The sequence below is a fragment of the Oxyura jamaicensis genome, chromosome 12 (assembly GCF_011077185.1).
Source record: "Oxyura jamaicensis isolate SHBP4307 breed ruddy duck chromosome 12, BPBGC_Ojam_1.0, whole genome shotgun sequence".
In the NCBI taxonomy this organism is placed as follows: domain Eukaryota; kingdom Metazoa; phylum Chordata; class Aves; order Anseriformes; family Anatidae; genus Oxyura; species Oxyura jamaicensis.
In genome coordinates, this window is record NC_048904.1 from 12678909 (window position 1) to 12694453 (window position 15545).

General features: G+C 45.2%; 1 protein-coding gene across 3 annotated transcripts in view; it reads right to left on the reverse strand.

Annotated features, from left to right (window-relative positions):
• ARIH2 (ariadne RBR E3 ubiquitin protein ligase 2) overlaps window positions 1-15545 on the reverse strand; it is a 29982-nt gene that overhangs the window by 11694 nt on the left and 2743 nt on the right. For all 3 annotated transcript variants that reach the window (XM_035337960.1, XM_035337958.1, XM_035337959.1), the window contains 3 exons: window positions 14292-14638; window positions 2476-2543; window positions 731-794 (listed from right to left, as the gene is read on the reverse strand). In XM_035337960.1, the coding sequence (XP_035193851.1) occupies window positions 731-794; window positions 2476-2543; window positions 14292-14540 (381 nt within the window). In that variant the 5' untranslated portion in view covers window positions 14541-14638. The remainder of the gene's footprint in view (window positions 1-730; window positions 795-2475; window positions 2544-14291; window positions 14639-15545) is intronic.

Sequence of the window (15545 nt, forward strand, 5' to 3'; positions counted from 1 at the left end):
TCTACGGAGTGAATGTATGTCCCAAACAAAATATCATAATTTTTGTCCCCCAGAATATCATAATTCTGCATTAGGGGCTGCAGCACAGAGCGACTAGCCCTAGCACATACAAAAAGACTGTAATGTACTGCTATCAAAACAACTTTGTCAAGCTTTAAACTAACCTTTTAGAAGAAAAAAAGTATCCAAGAGCCCATGGAGCCCTGGCTGCAAAACACAAGCTGGGGGTTCAAATATCATTACTGACTGGCTCAGCAGAAACACTACTGGGAGATTTGGCTTAAGCATCCCTGAGCAGAGCAGTGGAGCCAGCTTAGCCATCTCTAGGAAAAACCTCGCCACAGACAAGCACTGCTCACTCTGTGCAGCCAGAACTTCTTTTAGAGTCTTTTACAGAGCGAGCAGTATCCGAAGAGGTAGCCAGGCCCATGCACTCTGCTCCTGCCATTGTTTAGCATCACTCCTGCCAAAAAAAATAGCTTAATTTTCTTGAGGCAAGTAATTCTTGAACACAACCTACAAGACAACAGCAAAGCTGCTGTTTACATGTTAGACACTTCTTGAATCTCATTGAGTCTCATTTAAAAAGTAAACCCAGCACTTATTCAGGTTGTAGGATCTTGAGTCTGCGAGGAGTTAACATGGGACCGGCCCATTGGTAACACATGCCTCCAGCAAGGTGGGTCGGAGGCACCTCTGCCAAGGGAAGAGACCAAAATAGCATACTTACATGTTTGGATGAGGTGGGCTGTACTCGTGCTTCTACTAGCAATTGGGCAGCATTAGACTTGTGCCTGAAAAGGCAATTAAAGAACGATCAAATCCATTTCTGAATACATTTTGCATTGTTAAACTGGTCCTTCTCAGCTGAATAAGTGACAGGCTCTCTACAAATGGTAATGGAGGTTTTGGGGAGGAGCATGGAAGTGTCCTTTGTGAGGCCCCCTCACTGGGTGAGCTCAACTCTCATCACCAAAACTTTACGATAGTTCCTTCAAAATATTGATTAACATTTCCCTTCTATTCCTCAATAGATATTTTGCTACAAGTGCCCTCTTGCCCTGGGAAATTTTTCTGAAGATTTTTCTACCCGTGCTAATATTTTCACCCCTACTCAGTGGCTTGAGTAGTCTCATGCCATTGCCCATGATAACACACTCCAGCAAGGCTCCTGCCTGTCTTCCATTCCTTTGTAAAATCAAGCTGTCCTGGCTAGGTCTCGCTTTGGCTGCAGCCTACCACCTAGCTAAGTATTTACTTTATGACAGATTATCACCCTTCAGGCACATGAAGCTGTCCGTCAGCAGCCTGAGAATTCAGCATGTCTTGCTCATTGTGCTTTCCATTGCAGAGGAATGTTTGCATCTCCAGTAGTACATCAGTGAATTCAGGAACAGAAAGAAGCGTCAGAGTTGGGACTAGGACGTAAATCTTCCCTCCCCACAAGCATTTTAGGTGTGTTTAGGGATCTTTAAATTAATAATGCTACTTTATACCAAGACAGAAGTTTGAGGACCAGATGGACTGGAGAACAACTTGCAAAGTCACAGCTTGAGAGGTAAACCCTTCCCCACAGTTCCTCTTCTTTAAACCTTGTTAGTTAGCTTGCAGAATTGCTCTGAGCAGGAATCTCACCCTCCATGTTCCCCAGGGAAAAGCTTTCACGGTAACCAACAAGCCAGTAACCAGAGATGCTGCGACAACATCCGTACATGAGATGCGTCTCCCATACGTTCTCTGGATGAAGCTGCTGGCCAACAGGGCCAAAAATGGCACGGCAGAATGAGTCAGGCTGATGTGCTCTCTATTTTCAGACAATGTTCAGTTCTGAGCCAGTATTTTCTGGAGGGGCTGCCAGACAGCAGTGCCTCCTGACACACTTCCCGCATACATTTGGGCAGAGTCCGAAGCCTCCTTTTGAAATCAGCCAGAGGACTCACTGCAGTGTGACACTGTCAGAGCAACAAAGGGGCTCACTTATTAGTTCTCTCACACCATCGTCTGCTGCTCTCCGAACGCCAGTCAGCTTGGAAAAAACCTCCCATTCAGAGGGAGCAAAAATCTCAAAGCAAACGGACCAAATTGTACATCAGCATAAGTTCAGAGTTTCTTTACGATTTATGGCTCGTATGTTCCAAACAGAACGTATGGTAACTTTGTTAAAATAAACAGCGATGCAGCTCTCTCAATCTGCTGTCTCATTGTTTAAGCTGTGTGCATCTCCAGGGTTCCCACTGTGAAGATAATTCCTCAGACTGAAAGCCATTTGCCGACACTCCCCTCTCCCTGTTTACAAATTCTTTACAGGCAATGCAGCCTCAACAAAACAGCATTTCTCCTCTGCTCCCTGGCACAGCAGTGCGGCCTGCTTTCAGGTTCAAAGACACTTGTCAGAAGACACTACGCCCTGAAGACCCTTGCAAAGAGAGGGGGGAAAGCACTGAGGACTGAAGAAATAAGATTACTTACGCTTACCTTTCCAAAATCTCTGAGATTTGCCAGTGGAAACTAACTAATACAAGTTTTGCAACAGCATGTGACACCTGGGTGAAAAAAAAAAGGAAAAAAAAAGTGAGGCATATTTTGAGGACACATCTCTGCTCAGGACTATGATGTTCTTATAGGACTAATAAATTGTACAAACCCAGTAAAACAGTTCAGTGGTATTCAATTCCCTTTAAACTAGTAGAAATAATTTCACAGCCAGTCTATCTGCAATATACAGGTTGGAATGAAGCACGGACGTAGTGAACTAACTTGAGTATTTATCACAACAGCACAGAGATGGAAGAATCAGGAAATCAATGGCTTAGTTTAAGTAATCCTGGAAGCCCAACATCGAGCCCTAACCGTGGGCACCCCTGAAGAGGCTCAGACCGGACTGGGCTCAGGGTCCTTGAGAAGTGCCCCCCTCGGCCCCGCAGGGCAGGCTGAGACTGCTTACAGGGCTGGAGAAGCAGCAACAAACTGCAAGCACGGACATGCAGTGTCAGCACGGGGTAGGGGGAAAAATAATACACATATATACATAAATATATTTTCCCTTTCAGTGTAGAAAAGAAAGTTGTTGTGCACCGGAACAGACTGGGGATATATGGAAGGCTCCTCTGACAGGGACTGTTTCCACGCAGACTTGCTTGCCTTACACGGGCTCCTGGCAAGCACTAGCACAGTCCATGCTAGACAGAGCAAGTGCCTCTAGCAGCCTCTAGAATCCTGCCACACGACATTTGAAGTCACGTTACAAAGGTACAAGCGAGCAAGTTCCCCTTGCTTCTACGTAGCAGTTCATTTCAGGAGAAAACAGACTGGTCTCGCACCACAAGCATCCACCGGGCTGCTGAACTTTACCCGGCCTCTGGACCCTTGGTGCCTTGATCAGGCTCACGGAGTGCAAACAAAGCAGGCCTCCTGCAAACACAGCGCCTCTCCCACGGATCTGGGGAGGCTCCTGAGCTGACCTCCTCGCTCTGCTCTGTTCGGAGCACCTGGGCAAGGCCAGAACTCTGTCTCCCCCGCTCTGAGAGAAGCTATCACCATCACATCTCTGTCCACCACGCATACTGAAAACTTCTTCTGTCCCAGCTGCAGGAAGAGATCCATTTTTTCTAGAGAAGCTGCTGGTCCCGGTCACCAGCCGGAAAGCCACAAGCCACCTCGAACCCTGCTGCAGGTGAAAGGTGGAGCCCGACGCACTGGTAATACAGCCACGCAACAACTCTAGCACAGCCCCACAGGGAAAAACTAGCTGTGGCTGCTGCTTCTGAGGAACAGACAGGCTCCGCACACCTACTGGCAATGTGTCATTACCCTTCTAAAACCAACCCACTGCAGAGGTGCAGTTTCACAACGTGACTGACCTATTCCTGCCACCTCTGCTTTCTGATCTGCCCAGGGTTATTTTTCAAATAAACTTCTTCTAGAAGAACCGAAGCACCAGCTCATGCTGCCAGAGACCTGGGAGCTGACCTGCCCTGGCTTCACCAGCGATGGGATGCACCAAGCACGCCCAGGCAGTGCAGCAGCCTTCAATCAGCGGCAGCGTGGCACACGGCAGACACGTGCAGCCTGCTCCTGTCTGCACGGATGAAGTGCCACCACCCGTCTCACACAGGTTGCTTGCAGACCTCCGCCTGGCAGACCCAGGCAAGAGCTTCAGCTCGAGACAGACACCTTTGACTTGCTTGGACGAGGAAGACATCTGCATTTTGTTGCTGTAAAACAAACCTGCATCAGGAATGTGGTCTCTACAAGACCGGCTTCCTGCGAATGCAAACCACATGCTAATGAATCACTCTCGAACAGTAACTAAATTATTTCTCGGTAGCAGTAAGAACTACCATCCTGACAAGGAAAAAAAAACACACTGAAATGGGAAGCTCATCTGTAACACATGAAAACGAGCATTTTTTGGTTGGGTTTTCACAGCCTGAGGTGCAGCATCCATTGCAGCACCACGACTCCAGGAAGAATATACAGAGCTACTTGCTCCCAGCGGAAGAACCAGTCAACAAATCCCTCCAAGAATGAAAAATTATAGAAATGAAAACAGTAGCACTTACATCTAACAAACGGCCCTAACAATTACATGTTTTTGAGACAAATTGTTAGGCAAAATGCAGAACTCATGTTCTCGAAAGATGCCAGGTTAACAGATCCGGAGATGAGTCTGTCATGGAAGAAATTTAAAATCAAGCTGAGTGACTCTGCAAGGCTACTTCTTTTTGTTCCAGAACATGCTCTGAGGAAGTCCCATCACAAAGAAATTCCTTTCTGGCCGTGCTTGTGAACCCAACTCCTCACAGTGGCCAAATTTTGCTCCCCACCTGCACGCACTCTTGGTCTTGGTAGGAGATAAAGAATAAAGCTTCTGCGACCATTCCGATTTTGCTCCATCTACAAGCCTTGACCAGACCAGCTGTAGTTCTGATCTTACTACTCGCATCATAAAATCACCTGAGAATAAGATATTGAATTCTTAAAGCCATGTTCATGATGGGAGTCCACTTTCACGAAAGCCCCAGAGCAGAAGAAAAGGACCCACTGTGGCCTTGCAGAACAGGAGCGAGTCTCGGTTGGTACTCAGGGCCCAACAGAGCAATTCCTGGACAGCCAGAAGTTTTACACTATTAAGATCTCAAACTTGAGAAACATTTCAGAAAGAGCCGTGATTCAGTTCTCCATCAGTAACCGGGGTGACACAAGGGCCTTAGGTCATCCAAGACCACTAACACCTCGTCTCAGACACAAAACAATTTGAAAAAGATGCTTTTGAAAAATGTCAGCTTTGTTTACACTTTTCTATTCTCTTTTCAGAGAATTAAGACCCAAAGAAGATGCAAGATGACCCTCTCAGTGTCTTGCTGGCAGCAGGATATTTCAGGAAAATACTCATGAGGACCCCAGCGCAGAAGGGAATGCATATTCTAGATGGTGCATTTCTATTTCGGTTTTTGTCTGCAACTGTAGAACCGTGCCAATCCTCCTGCATAACTTGAGTCCTCCAGAACTTTTCCAGCTCCGGGTAAACCTATTAAAATTGAGAAGAGGAAAACTAAAAACAGCCATCAGGCTGAAAGATTTTATTTCAAATCATACAGTCTTTTAGGTCAGAAAAGACCTTAGAGATTATCAACCCGACACATCAAGTCCCATCACTAAACCCTGTCCCCCCGTGCCACGTCTCTTAAATACCTCCAGGGACAGGGATCCACCACTTCCCCAGGCAGCCCGTTCCAGTGCTTGGCCACACTCTCCACGAAGAGAGAATTTCTTTCCCTCATTCTCATTTCCCCTTTTTCTTACCAACAGTTTAAAGCTTTCAGATCAAAGACTGGCTCAGTCCAAAACTGAACTTGGAAAATTCCCGATTCAAGACTGGCTTCTTCGCGATCGGGGTGAAAAGAGAAAATTGGCTGGGCAACACATCATCCAACCTGTAGTTTCCAGCTTCGCCTTCAGACAGAAATGTGGTCGCTTCAGGAGCCTTTTCCAAAACTCCCTCAGTTTAACTCTGACCTCCCAGCGACAGAAGACCACGGATTGCCCGAACTGGGCACCCACCGCTCATGTTTAGCAACGCGCTGGAGAAGTGGCGCAGCGCCTCTGCACGAGGGAAGGGTGCCAAAGAGGAAGCTGCTCTGCTTAACGGGAAGTCTCTGCAGGAGTTATAAAAAAAATAAATCTAAAAAATTTACATAGTGCCGGACAAAATTAGATTCTGCAAGTAGAAGAAGAAATGTCATCACATTAAATACGTTGATTCGCTTTTTGAAGAAGAGAGCACAGTGTTTTTCCCTCCGTATTTCAATCTCAAGGTTAATCTCCCTGGGTTCTCTCCTCTCCAAGATAAGCAAAATTCTCACGGTCCTGAAGTGTGAGAAAGAGCGTGGCACTCTTGGACAAGGCAGTATCGAAAGAATTTGCAAAGCTGCTCTGCAGGTACCTTGCTGGGTTTGGAAAGCACAAAGACAGCTCTGCCTCAACTTGCTTCCCCCGATAAGCTGCGTTGTTTGAAGAGCTGAAGTTTCATCTCTCTACAGCAGAAAATCTTTTCAACCATGCCACTTTGACAGTTGCTCATTCAGACAGAAACGTTTCCTAAAAGCTAAAAAAACACCGTCTTTTGTAGAGCTTATATTCTACAGAAACTGCTCATGCATATTGATGCGGCATGCATAGCTCATGAGTTCGTTTCGCTTTTCTCCGAGGGATGGCCTATTTTTTTGGAGGTCTGCTTCAATCCTCACTTCTGCAGAAATCTGGTATCAGGAATTTATAACAAAAAACCTCACGTGATCCTCACAGATATTCAAGTCAGGGTGAGTTGGAGATGTTGTGATCTGGATGGAGCTGACACCCCCTGGCTTTGCATCAAGCTGACAATTCACGTTAGATCAGGGTTACACCGAAAAGCCTGGCCGAGACGAACACAAACGTGGCGTAAAGAAATACTACTTCCATTTTTGTGTTTCCCCTCATCAAAGGTTTGATACAAATACGGCTAAGCAATTAGGATTAATCTTGAGAGGTGTTTCTTTTAATCCACAAATACAGGTTTTGTTAGTTCTACCAGGAAAGGAAGAATTCGTGAAAATACTAGTTTGTGTTGCATCAGAACTTCCAGAAACACACACAAATTCCTCAGAACAGTAAGAACACGGAGCAAGAGCCTCTGAAATTGTGGCTGTTGGTGAGCAACGATGGGAAAATTTCTAGAAGAGACTGAACGGAGCTCACAGTGGAGAACACTGACATGTCAGAAAGAAACTGCACTTCTAATGGAATAATCTTGTTGAAGAAAAAAATACCTTCACATGTGCTTTACTTTAGGATACTGGGGTAAAGGAAGTAACCCAGAAATTGAAAAAAAAAAGACTGTGTTACGCTCATTTCTCACACGGAAAATAGATCTGACTCTGTACATATCCCACTGGAAAAACTGACTTCCCTGTTTTTACTGGAGGATTTATCAGAAAACTGCAGAAATGTTAGGAATTAAGACAAAATTAAAAAAAGGCAACGTAAAAGCTTTTTTGGGACCACGTTTTTGTCTTTGCTTTGATCCTTCTCTTCCAAAACGGAGTCCTGGTGGAAAACTCCTGGGGCTGCAGGGGCTCGAGCTGTCATTGACATCACCTGCTATAAACACCTGAAGCGTTCAAAGTCTTGCAGCAAAGTCCTCCCTCCGCAACTGTCCAGGGTTTCTGAGCGGTACAAGGCCGTTTGCAGAACTGAGCCCTAATTAACTCCGCTCAACAGACAAAAAGACAGAGTTACAACAGAAGAATCGTATACCCTGCCTAAAGTGTTCAGCTGTGCTTTAAAAAAGCGAGAAAAGGTCATCATCCATCTCTAGACAGCAGCCACAGCACTGCTCTGTATTTGCCTGATGTTTCACCCTCTGCTGGTGCTGCCCTGGTGAAATAAATGCAATTTGGAGCCCGTAGCTGCAGCCTTGGCACCACGGAGCAGCCCCAGTGCTGCGTGAGCCCTGCTTCCTCCCAGGGTTTGACTCTGCAGCCTGCCACTCACCTCTGGTGTGCAGAGACCTGGTGCTGGCACTCAAGAGAAGCATATTTAGGAGGCAGAGAGCAGTTTGGGAAGGACAAAGACCACCAGTGTTACTGTGCGAGGTTCACGAAGCTGTCAGTGCACAGCCTGGTCTGCCACACGCTGCGGAGAGATCTCTGGTTAAATTCCAGGTCCTCTCTAATCCATCCACTCTCCTGCACAGGACAGCGCGAATTTCAGCTGCCAACAAACAGGATCAGTGGGACTCAGCTAGGAAATCTCCACGTACGTACTTCTCAAGCTGTTACGCTATTCCTCCTGAGAAGATTCAGAAGCAAATTGAAAACAAAAAAAGCTTAAGCAAGAGGGTGTGCCAGAAGGCATTGTTACAAAATAGCTAGGAGATTTCTTTCAAAGATTTAGAGCCAAAGAAATGCAGCAAGAAAGCTGCACATGGGCATAACGCTGACACAAGACTCGCAGCAGCACTCACAGGAGGTTTTTTTTTTCCAAGGCAATGTCTGAGAGCAGCAGGGCATGCTGCACTCATTCACTGCAAACTGCCAAGAGCCCAGCAAAGTGCCCCACTGCTGGGCTCACCTCGGCCCTTGTCTAGGGGCCAGCAAAGCACAGGAGAAGTAGAAAATTCTTTCCGGCGATGCGGAGGATGTGTGGGTAACAACCTGAATGCATGCGAGTGTGAGCAGAGGCTCAGGACACAGCTCACGGGGCAGCTAACCCGAACTGAGAGCAGTGGTGCACGCACACAGCTTGGGTAACTGCAGCGAGTAATCCCTAATCAACCCCGAATAAAAAGGCCTCTACCTGGCAGTCCTAGCTGCTACAGGCATTTTTTTCCCCTTTTGTAATAAAGATGAAGAAGAGGAACACCTGCTTTGTAGAACAGCTTCACGGTGCACAAGTGAGCTCGTTTCTGTTGTGTCATCCTTAACAGCCACAGCACAGGGAGCTGGCAACAGACTTCAGCTGCGTTGCGCTGCTCCCGTGATCACCTTGTCCAGCTGTAAGGCTGCAACAGGGAGCAGTTTCTGAAAGATTGTTTGGACATTTTTAACGCCTTCTGCCTTGCCTCCACCTCCCACCAGGATCACACTCAGCAGCAGCTGTGCACAGATCTTTCGCTCGCTGCAGTGCCCCGCTGGCTGTAAGACACATGTAATGTCAATCACAAAGAAACGTGTGGGCTGTAATCACCCTCCACGTTGGTGGCTCATTTTTCCAATCAAGTTGAGGACTTCGGCAGTTGTCACAGTTGCCAGGTCCGGGCTCTCCAGCCAGCTCTCCTATCTTGCCAACCAGAAGTCTAAGAACTTTTTAAAAAGCCCTTTGGGAGTCAAAATAAAACACACTGAGGACAGTTACAGACATCCTCATATCCTCCTGATGTTTACTCTATTACTGAACCAGAGGCGCTGTGAATCTGACAGGCAACACCACAGCTCTCGTACAGCCCAGCTTCCAGGATCTTCTGGGAAACAAGAGCAGAGCAAGGACAAAGCTACTCCTGAAACGTGTTCCTGGGGTTGCAGCTTCAGATGGCGTGCCCACGTAATGCTGGCTGGATGTCAAAGCGCAGAACAGCACAGACGTAAACCTGCGTGCCCCAACTAATCTAGGGCTCACAGGTACTCTGAAATAGCGTGTTATCGTTGCCAAACACCACCCGTGGGTTTTGTGGAGAAGACAAATTTGCATGTCATGGTCTACCATTTACAATAAATATTTACCTCCTTTTTACTACTATATTTAACAATTTTGCTTAGCCTCACATATCCTCAGGTTCTTACGGGCACTAACCCTGAACGTGGATTTTTCAAACTCTGTTCTTACGTACACACACTTGAATATTTCAAGGAGCTTTAAGCACAGGAGAGGAATTAGGGTATTTAGGCACAGCTAGTCTTTTACGATTGCCATTTTCTGTTGTATGCAACTTCCATTAAGTCATAATGGTGTAAAAAAGGATGACTACACCACCGTACAGGTTTTCTCAGATAAGCACCCCACACTGCATACTGGCCGTGGTTTGCAGAGGGCTAGGGGGAGGCAGAAGTCAGTCATTTGACATCTTGCTCTTTACAGACTTTCTGCAAGCGCATGGAACCGGCGTTCTGCGGGTGCCAGCTCCTTTGGGTAGAGCTGCTCGTTCCGGCTGCCAACCTCCGTGCACATGACTCTGGATCTGCTAAAGATGGTATTTGAGAAGGACGGCTGCCAGCTTCCACCAAGCAGCTCTACAAACTAACTGCTCTGTGTCAGCGCAATTTGAGTGTGTGGAAGGGTTTCAAAGGGCTGTGTTTTTATGAGCAAACACTAATTTGGTTGAATTAAGAGACAACATCAATAAGGTGAGCAAAAATATGTGAACACAGGTTTAACGCTGGCAGATCAGCGGCAATAACAGATTAATAGATTCAGTACTATGTCTCGGCATCAAATCCTTTTTTGCATCTATATTTTTATTCTTCAGAGGATGGGGTTCAGAGAAGTGCATCAAAAGCAGTTATTTCATGAATCAAGGGATCAAGGGAAATATGCTTTTTGCTGTCAGGTAAGTATTAGCAGGTTACTCACATTAATTAACATTTTAAGTTCCACAATCAGTTTTCTCAGTTTTACAATCCCTTCAGTTTTAGTGAAGGGACTCCAGCAGTATCAAGCGCCTGTAAAACAACATCCCTCTATTTCAATGTGTAAAGGTGTTAGCTTCCTCATCACTGACAATCAGCTTCTAAAAAATCTTAAAGTCAAGGTAACATTTTTCACAAACTGTAATTACAATTGCTTTATCTGGTTGTTTAGATGGCAAATGGAAGAATTTGGTAAAAAAAAACAAAAAAAAACAAACAAAGACCCATCTCATCACTGAACTAGAGAAAACGCTGCCAGTTATTTGGAGCATCATAGATATTCCAGGCGTGAACAGAGACCCTCTGCAGAGCCAGGAAGTGTCATTCACCACCACAAACACTATGACCTCATCACGCTCTTAATTGCTCGCCAGTAACAAGGTCAACTTTGTTTGTGTAACTGTTGAGTATCGTACTGTTTGTGTGTGTCTGCTGATTCTGCCACTCCAGGACTCACAATCACTCCATGCGGATGGAGTTGACGGTCATCTTGAAAACAAGCTCACTACTGTCCAATTTTAATTCATTACTGTTTTTTTGAAAGATACTGGATTTTATAAATGTATCTACTACTTAAAAAGAACTGCTGCAAATTCCTTTGCTGGTCTGCAGGCAATAGGTGCTGCCCTGCTTCCAGGAGTATTGTCCTTAACAAGTGTTGCTCGTTGGATCAGCTGGGCTTTTGGGGAATTACAAGTGATCTGCTTCAATTCACAGGCCTCTTGGTCAGAGAATCACAGTTTGGGATATTAGCTTGAGATTTTCTTCAGGCATGTTTAAGTGGTAGTTCAATCATTTAGTTAGCTTTGTTATGAGAATGACTTTGGCTTTAATTCGCAAGGAATGAAAAAGGTAGCCAAGAGGGTTTCCAAGGAAGATCACCCTTTACCTGGACACTTGAAGAAAACAGCAATTTGACAGTCAGCCTGAAATAGCTGAATAAAAGTTCAGAAAAATGGAGGATTAAGGAGCAGAGCAAATGAAGTACTACTTACATAGACTGTAACTAGCTAGTAACAGTACAGATTCAAAGTATGAGAACGTAAAGCTCTGAATACCTGGTTTTGGTCTTAAGAGAGCTTAGACAAAATGCCGTATAAGAAACACTCACAAGACTCCTTCAATTTAACCTTCAGAACATGAATCACCTAATGACAACATGTAATAGCAGAACATTCAAACCCGGCTTTGAGTTCATTCCCTGTATTCGGTTTTTAGTTTGCTTTAGGGATTTGTATTAGTCTCTTCATTTCTTGCGATAACAAATTGTTCTGAGTTCATGTAATGAATTGCCTTCAACACCGTTCCTCCTGAAAAGAGTCTTTAATTTTCCTTCTCCTTTCCCTGTCAGGGGCAACCACTCATTCCTTAGTGTGAGCTAAGGCTGAAAAAGCACTACATAACCACTAAACATCACAAGGTCCAGCCCTGGAAACAAAAGGAGATGAAATCAGCAAAGTGAACTTGAACTAGGGTGCTCCAAAAGAACAATCACAACTATGCAAAAAAGACACCGTGACAGGTAGTCCTCAAGGGGAAAAAAAACGCTCAATGAGATTAGAGGAGAAAGATGTTAATACAGATCTGACAAAAAAAAAAAAATCAGCCTCTATTTATGCATCTCATCTAAGTCAATGGAAAATAATGATAACAAATAGTTCAACATGTTCTATCCAATTTCCTTCTCCTCTATGCTAGCTAACACAACCCAAATTCTTTCCCCTGCAGTTGGTCTGAGAAAACAAGTGAAATCACAAGTTTCCTTGGGGGAAGAGAGGGGAAGGAAGAAACGGGGTTGCTAAAGCATTGTAAGAAAGGATGCCAGGAAACAAAAAGCACATGCTACAGATACACAACAGATTTCCAAGTTAAGAAATTTGCAATTCTTGCACCACCGTTGCTAGAAAACAGAATTAACGTGGCAATTCGAGAGCCTGAGACTCAGCGAGTGGCTTACAACATCACATTTTTTCAGGTTTCTACCCGGATTTATTTTTATCTTCTCATGCAGAACCCACAACGTATAGCACTTCACTTTTAAGCAAATAAGCAGGCACATTCTTGAAGCGAAAGGAATCTACAGTGTTCTCTCCTTGGGCTGAAAAGGGTCGCATTTGGGGCCAGATTCAATCTAGCAGGTTGGTGTTACCCGGTAAACTATCATCTTTGCTGTTTTAAGATCAGTGAGACCTCCAGAATTCTTGGAAAAACTGATTTCAACTTTGGAACCGGGTTTTAGTGTCTAAATAAAGTATTGCTTTTGTTAATTTAATTCAAGAGAACAATATGGCAGGCGTCGCCTTTCTGAAGGGTGCTTCATCTGCAGGCAAACAGTAAGCAGTAGAAAAACATTTCTAAATCTTTACTTATTCGCTAAGAACCAAGAACAACTGGCAGCTGGATCAGAAGTGCTGACCAGCAATTCTCATTTGCTCTTTTCTTTTGCCTCCCTTTTCTTACAACCTGCAGGGAGCAGCAGGCATTCAGAGCTCGAACTGCACGTTTTGAAGAAATCAGTCAGGAGTTTGGAAGCTCAGAAAGAGGAAAACATTTCATTTTCCGTGGTGGTGAGTGCTGGGAATAAGCACAACAGGCAGCAAAATCAGCTCGAGATGCAGCATGGGCACACTTTATAGCCTGTAAGCTTTAGTCTTCCGGCTTTATGTTTATACTATTTCCTTAGTACTCTGATGTATAAAGGAGGATCAAGATCTCTCTCCAATTAATAAAGGTTCAGGCCAAATTAATATGAATTAAAATCTATCCAATGAGGTTTTTATGTGCTGCAGTTATCTCTGTCTTCAGGGGTTGCTCCAGAGACCAACAAACACTAGAAGACGTGCTACAAGGTAGACACATTGCTAATTTCAACCAAACGCCAACACCGTGCAGCTTAGGAAACAGCTTTCCTCTGCCCTGCGCTTGGACCAAAGCACACTGACAAGGCAGAAAGGGAACCTCCTCTTATTTCTAGCCTGTACGAGAGTCATCAGTTGCACAAAGAGAAGGGAAACTTCACAGAAGTCTTATTGAATCTAATACCACGGAGCTGACTTGGAGTGGGAACCTTCTGTGATGAATTAGTCACTACAAGAGCTGGCAAGCTCGTTGTACTTTAATTGCTTGTCACTGCAGCGGGAGGGTTAATGCCTGGCATGACAGCTGATCTGTCTTTTTTGAAAGTCTATGATTATTCACTCAGAACCAACAAAGTGAGGTGTTTTGGTGAGAATTGGAGTTTGAGCACATCTTCCTATCTGTCAGTTATCTTCTCGAACACAGATGAACCGAACTGTACCCTCTAGGATTAGTTTCTTTTCTATACCTCCTCTTTGCATTGGTGCCAAAGTGTTTTAACTCAGGCTTTGGGCATGAACCTCAGCTCTGCAAAAAAAAGTTTCAGTAAGAATCAACATACAGTGGGGAAGACTTTCAGGCCCCCAAACCCATGTGCAACAACCGTAAACCTTTGAATCCGTTTTGAACAAGGGACCTTCAAGAATTTACCTCCAACCCCCTGTAACAGTAACATTGCCACAGCTTTTATTTCAAACTGTACGGCTGGCATTTGCCTTCTCAATCACGGACTTACTTTACCCCTGTGTTAGTGTGGAAACCTTTCCTCACCTTTAACGTGGCAGCCAAGCTGGCCATGTGTTCATTCAGAGTGCTCTCCGACTCCTTGTAAGTCAGGCAGGTGAACTGATACTCCTCTGGATCAAAGGCATCTGCTCCCTGCTGCTCCACGTCGTTAGCTACCCCATCATAATAATCCTCAATATCCCCAGGATCCTCATCCTCTTCCTCCTCCTCGCAATTAGGGTCATAATCCTCTTCATTGCTGTCAGAGCCCTGGCTGTTCATGTCCACGGACATCTTAGTGCCCTGCCAAACTGCAGACCAGGAAAGCAATTGCAGCGTCTTTCTCTCCTCCAAACTTTATCGTTCTTTTGATTTCATCTGAGCTCTGTCTCCTAAGGGGGGAAAAACAGTTTTTTTCTGTTGCCTATGAAATGGTAAGAGGTCACGGCAGCATCGCACGGGTGATCAAACAGCCAGGAGCGGCCCGACCCAACAGCCCAGCTGAGGAGGATTTTGCTGCGCAGGCCCCTGGTTTGGATCCCCTCCAACTCGGGCATCTGCAGAGCCAAGGCTGCTCTGACAGGTGAGGTCTAAAACCTCGGAGACGGGGTTTTACTGCATTGCTGCCTGGCCCCCGGTGAGGGCCCCAAGACTTCTGTCATTCAGAAAGCAGCCCCATAGCCTTCACTACGTATCTTTTCAGAAATCCATCCAGATTTTCAACATTTAGATTTTACCAACAGCACGTAGTAGTGCAGAAAAGCATCATCTGCATTTCAGCAGCAGGAAAAAAAAGCTTAATTACGATCACAGGAGCTATGAAGGCAACCCGTGACACCCTGTACACATCCACGTTGCTTCAGACCCTCAGGATTGAGTGGGACTTTAGAAAACAAGAGAGGCAAGCAGATCTTTCTCAGACACCCCATTTAAGTGTCTTCAACACCATCCCAAAGAAGCAGTGATGTTAATAATCCCTTTAACTAGGTTCTGCTGGACACGATGTGGCTTGGGCCTCACCTCTGAGGGGGGAATAAAGCAAGTGCTCTCCTTCCTGTCTCGATGTATGTACGTATTACCTTCTGAACATAGACATTGGTACTCGATGTTGGCAGCTGCTGTTCAAAAGGAATCAGAACAGCCAAGCCAATTTTCCAGAGTCTCACCAGTATTAGAAAAATCATGTGTTTGACTTCACTGATCGGGGCTACACCAGGAGGTTTGCCACTAAAGCATGAATTAGAGCTCTGAGAGGTTCAGCAGGCAGAGCACTTACCATTTAACCAATTCCTTTAGTTT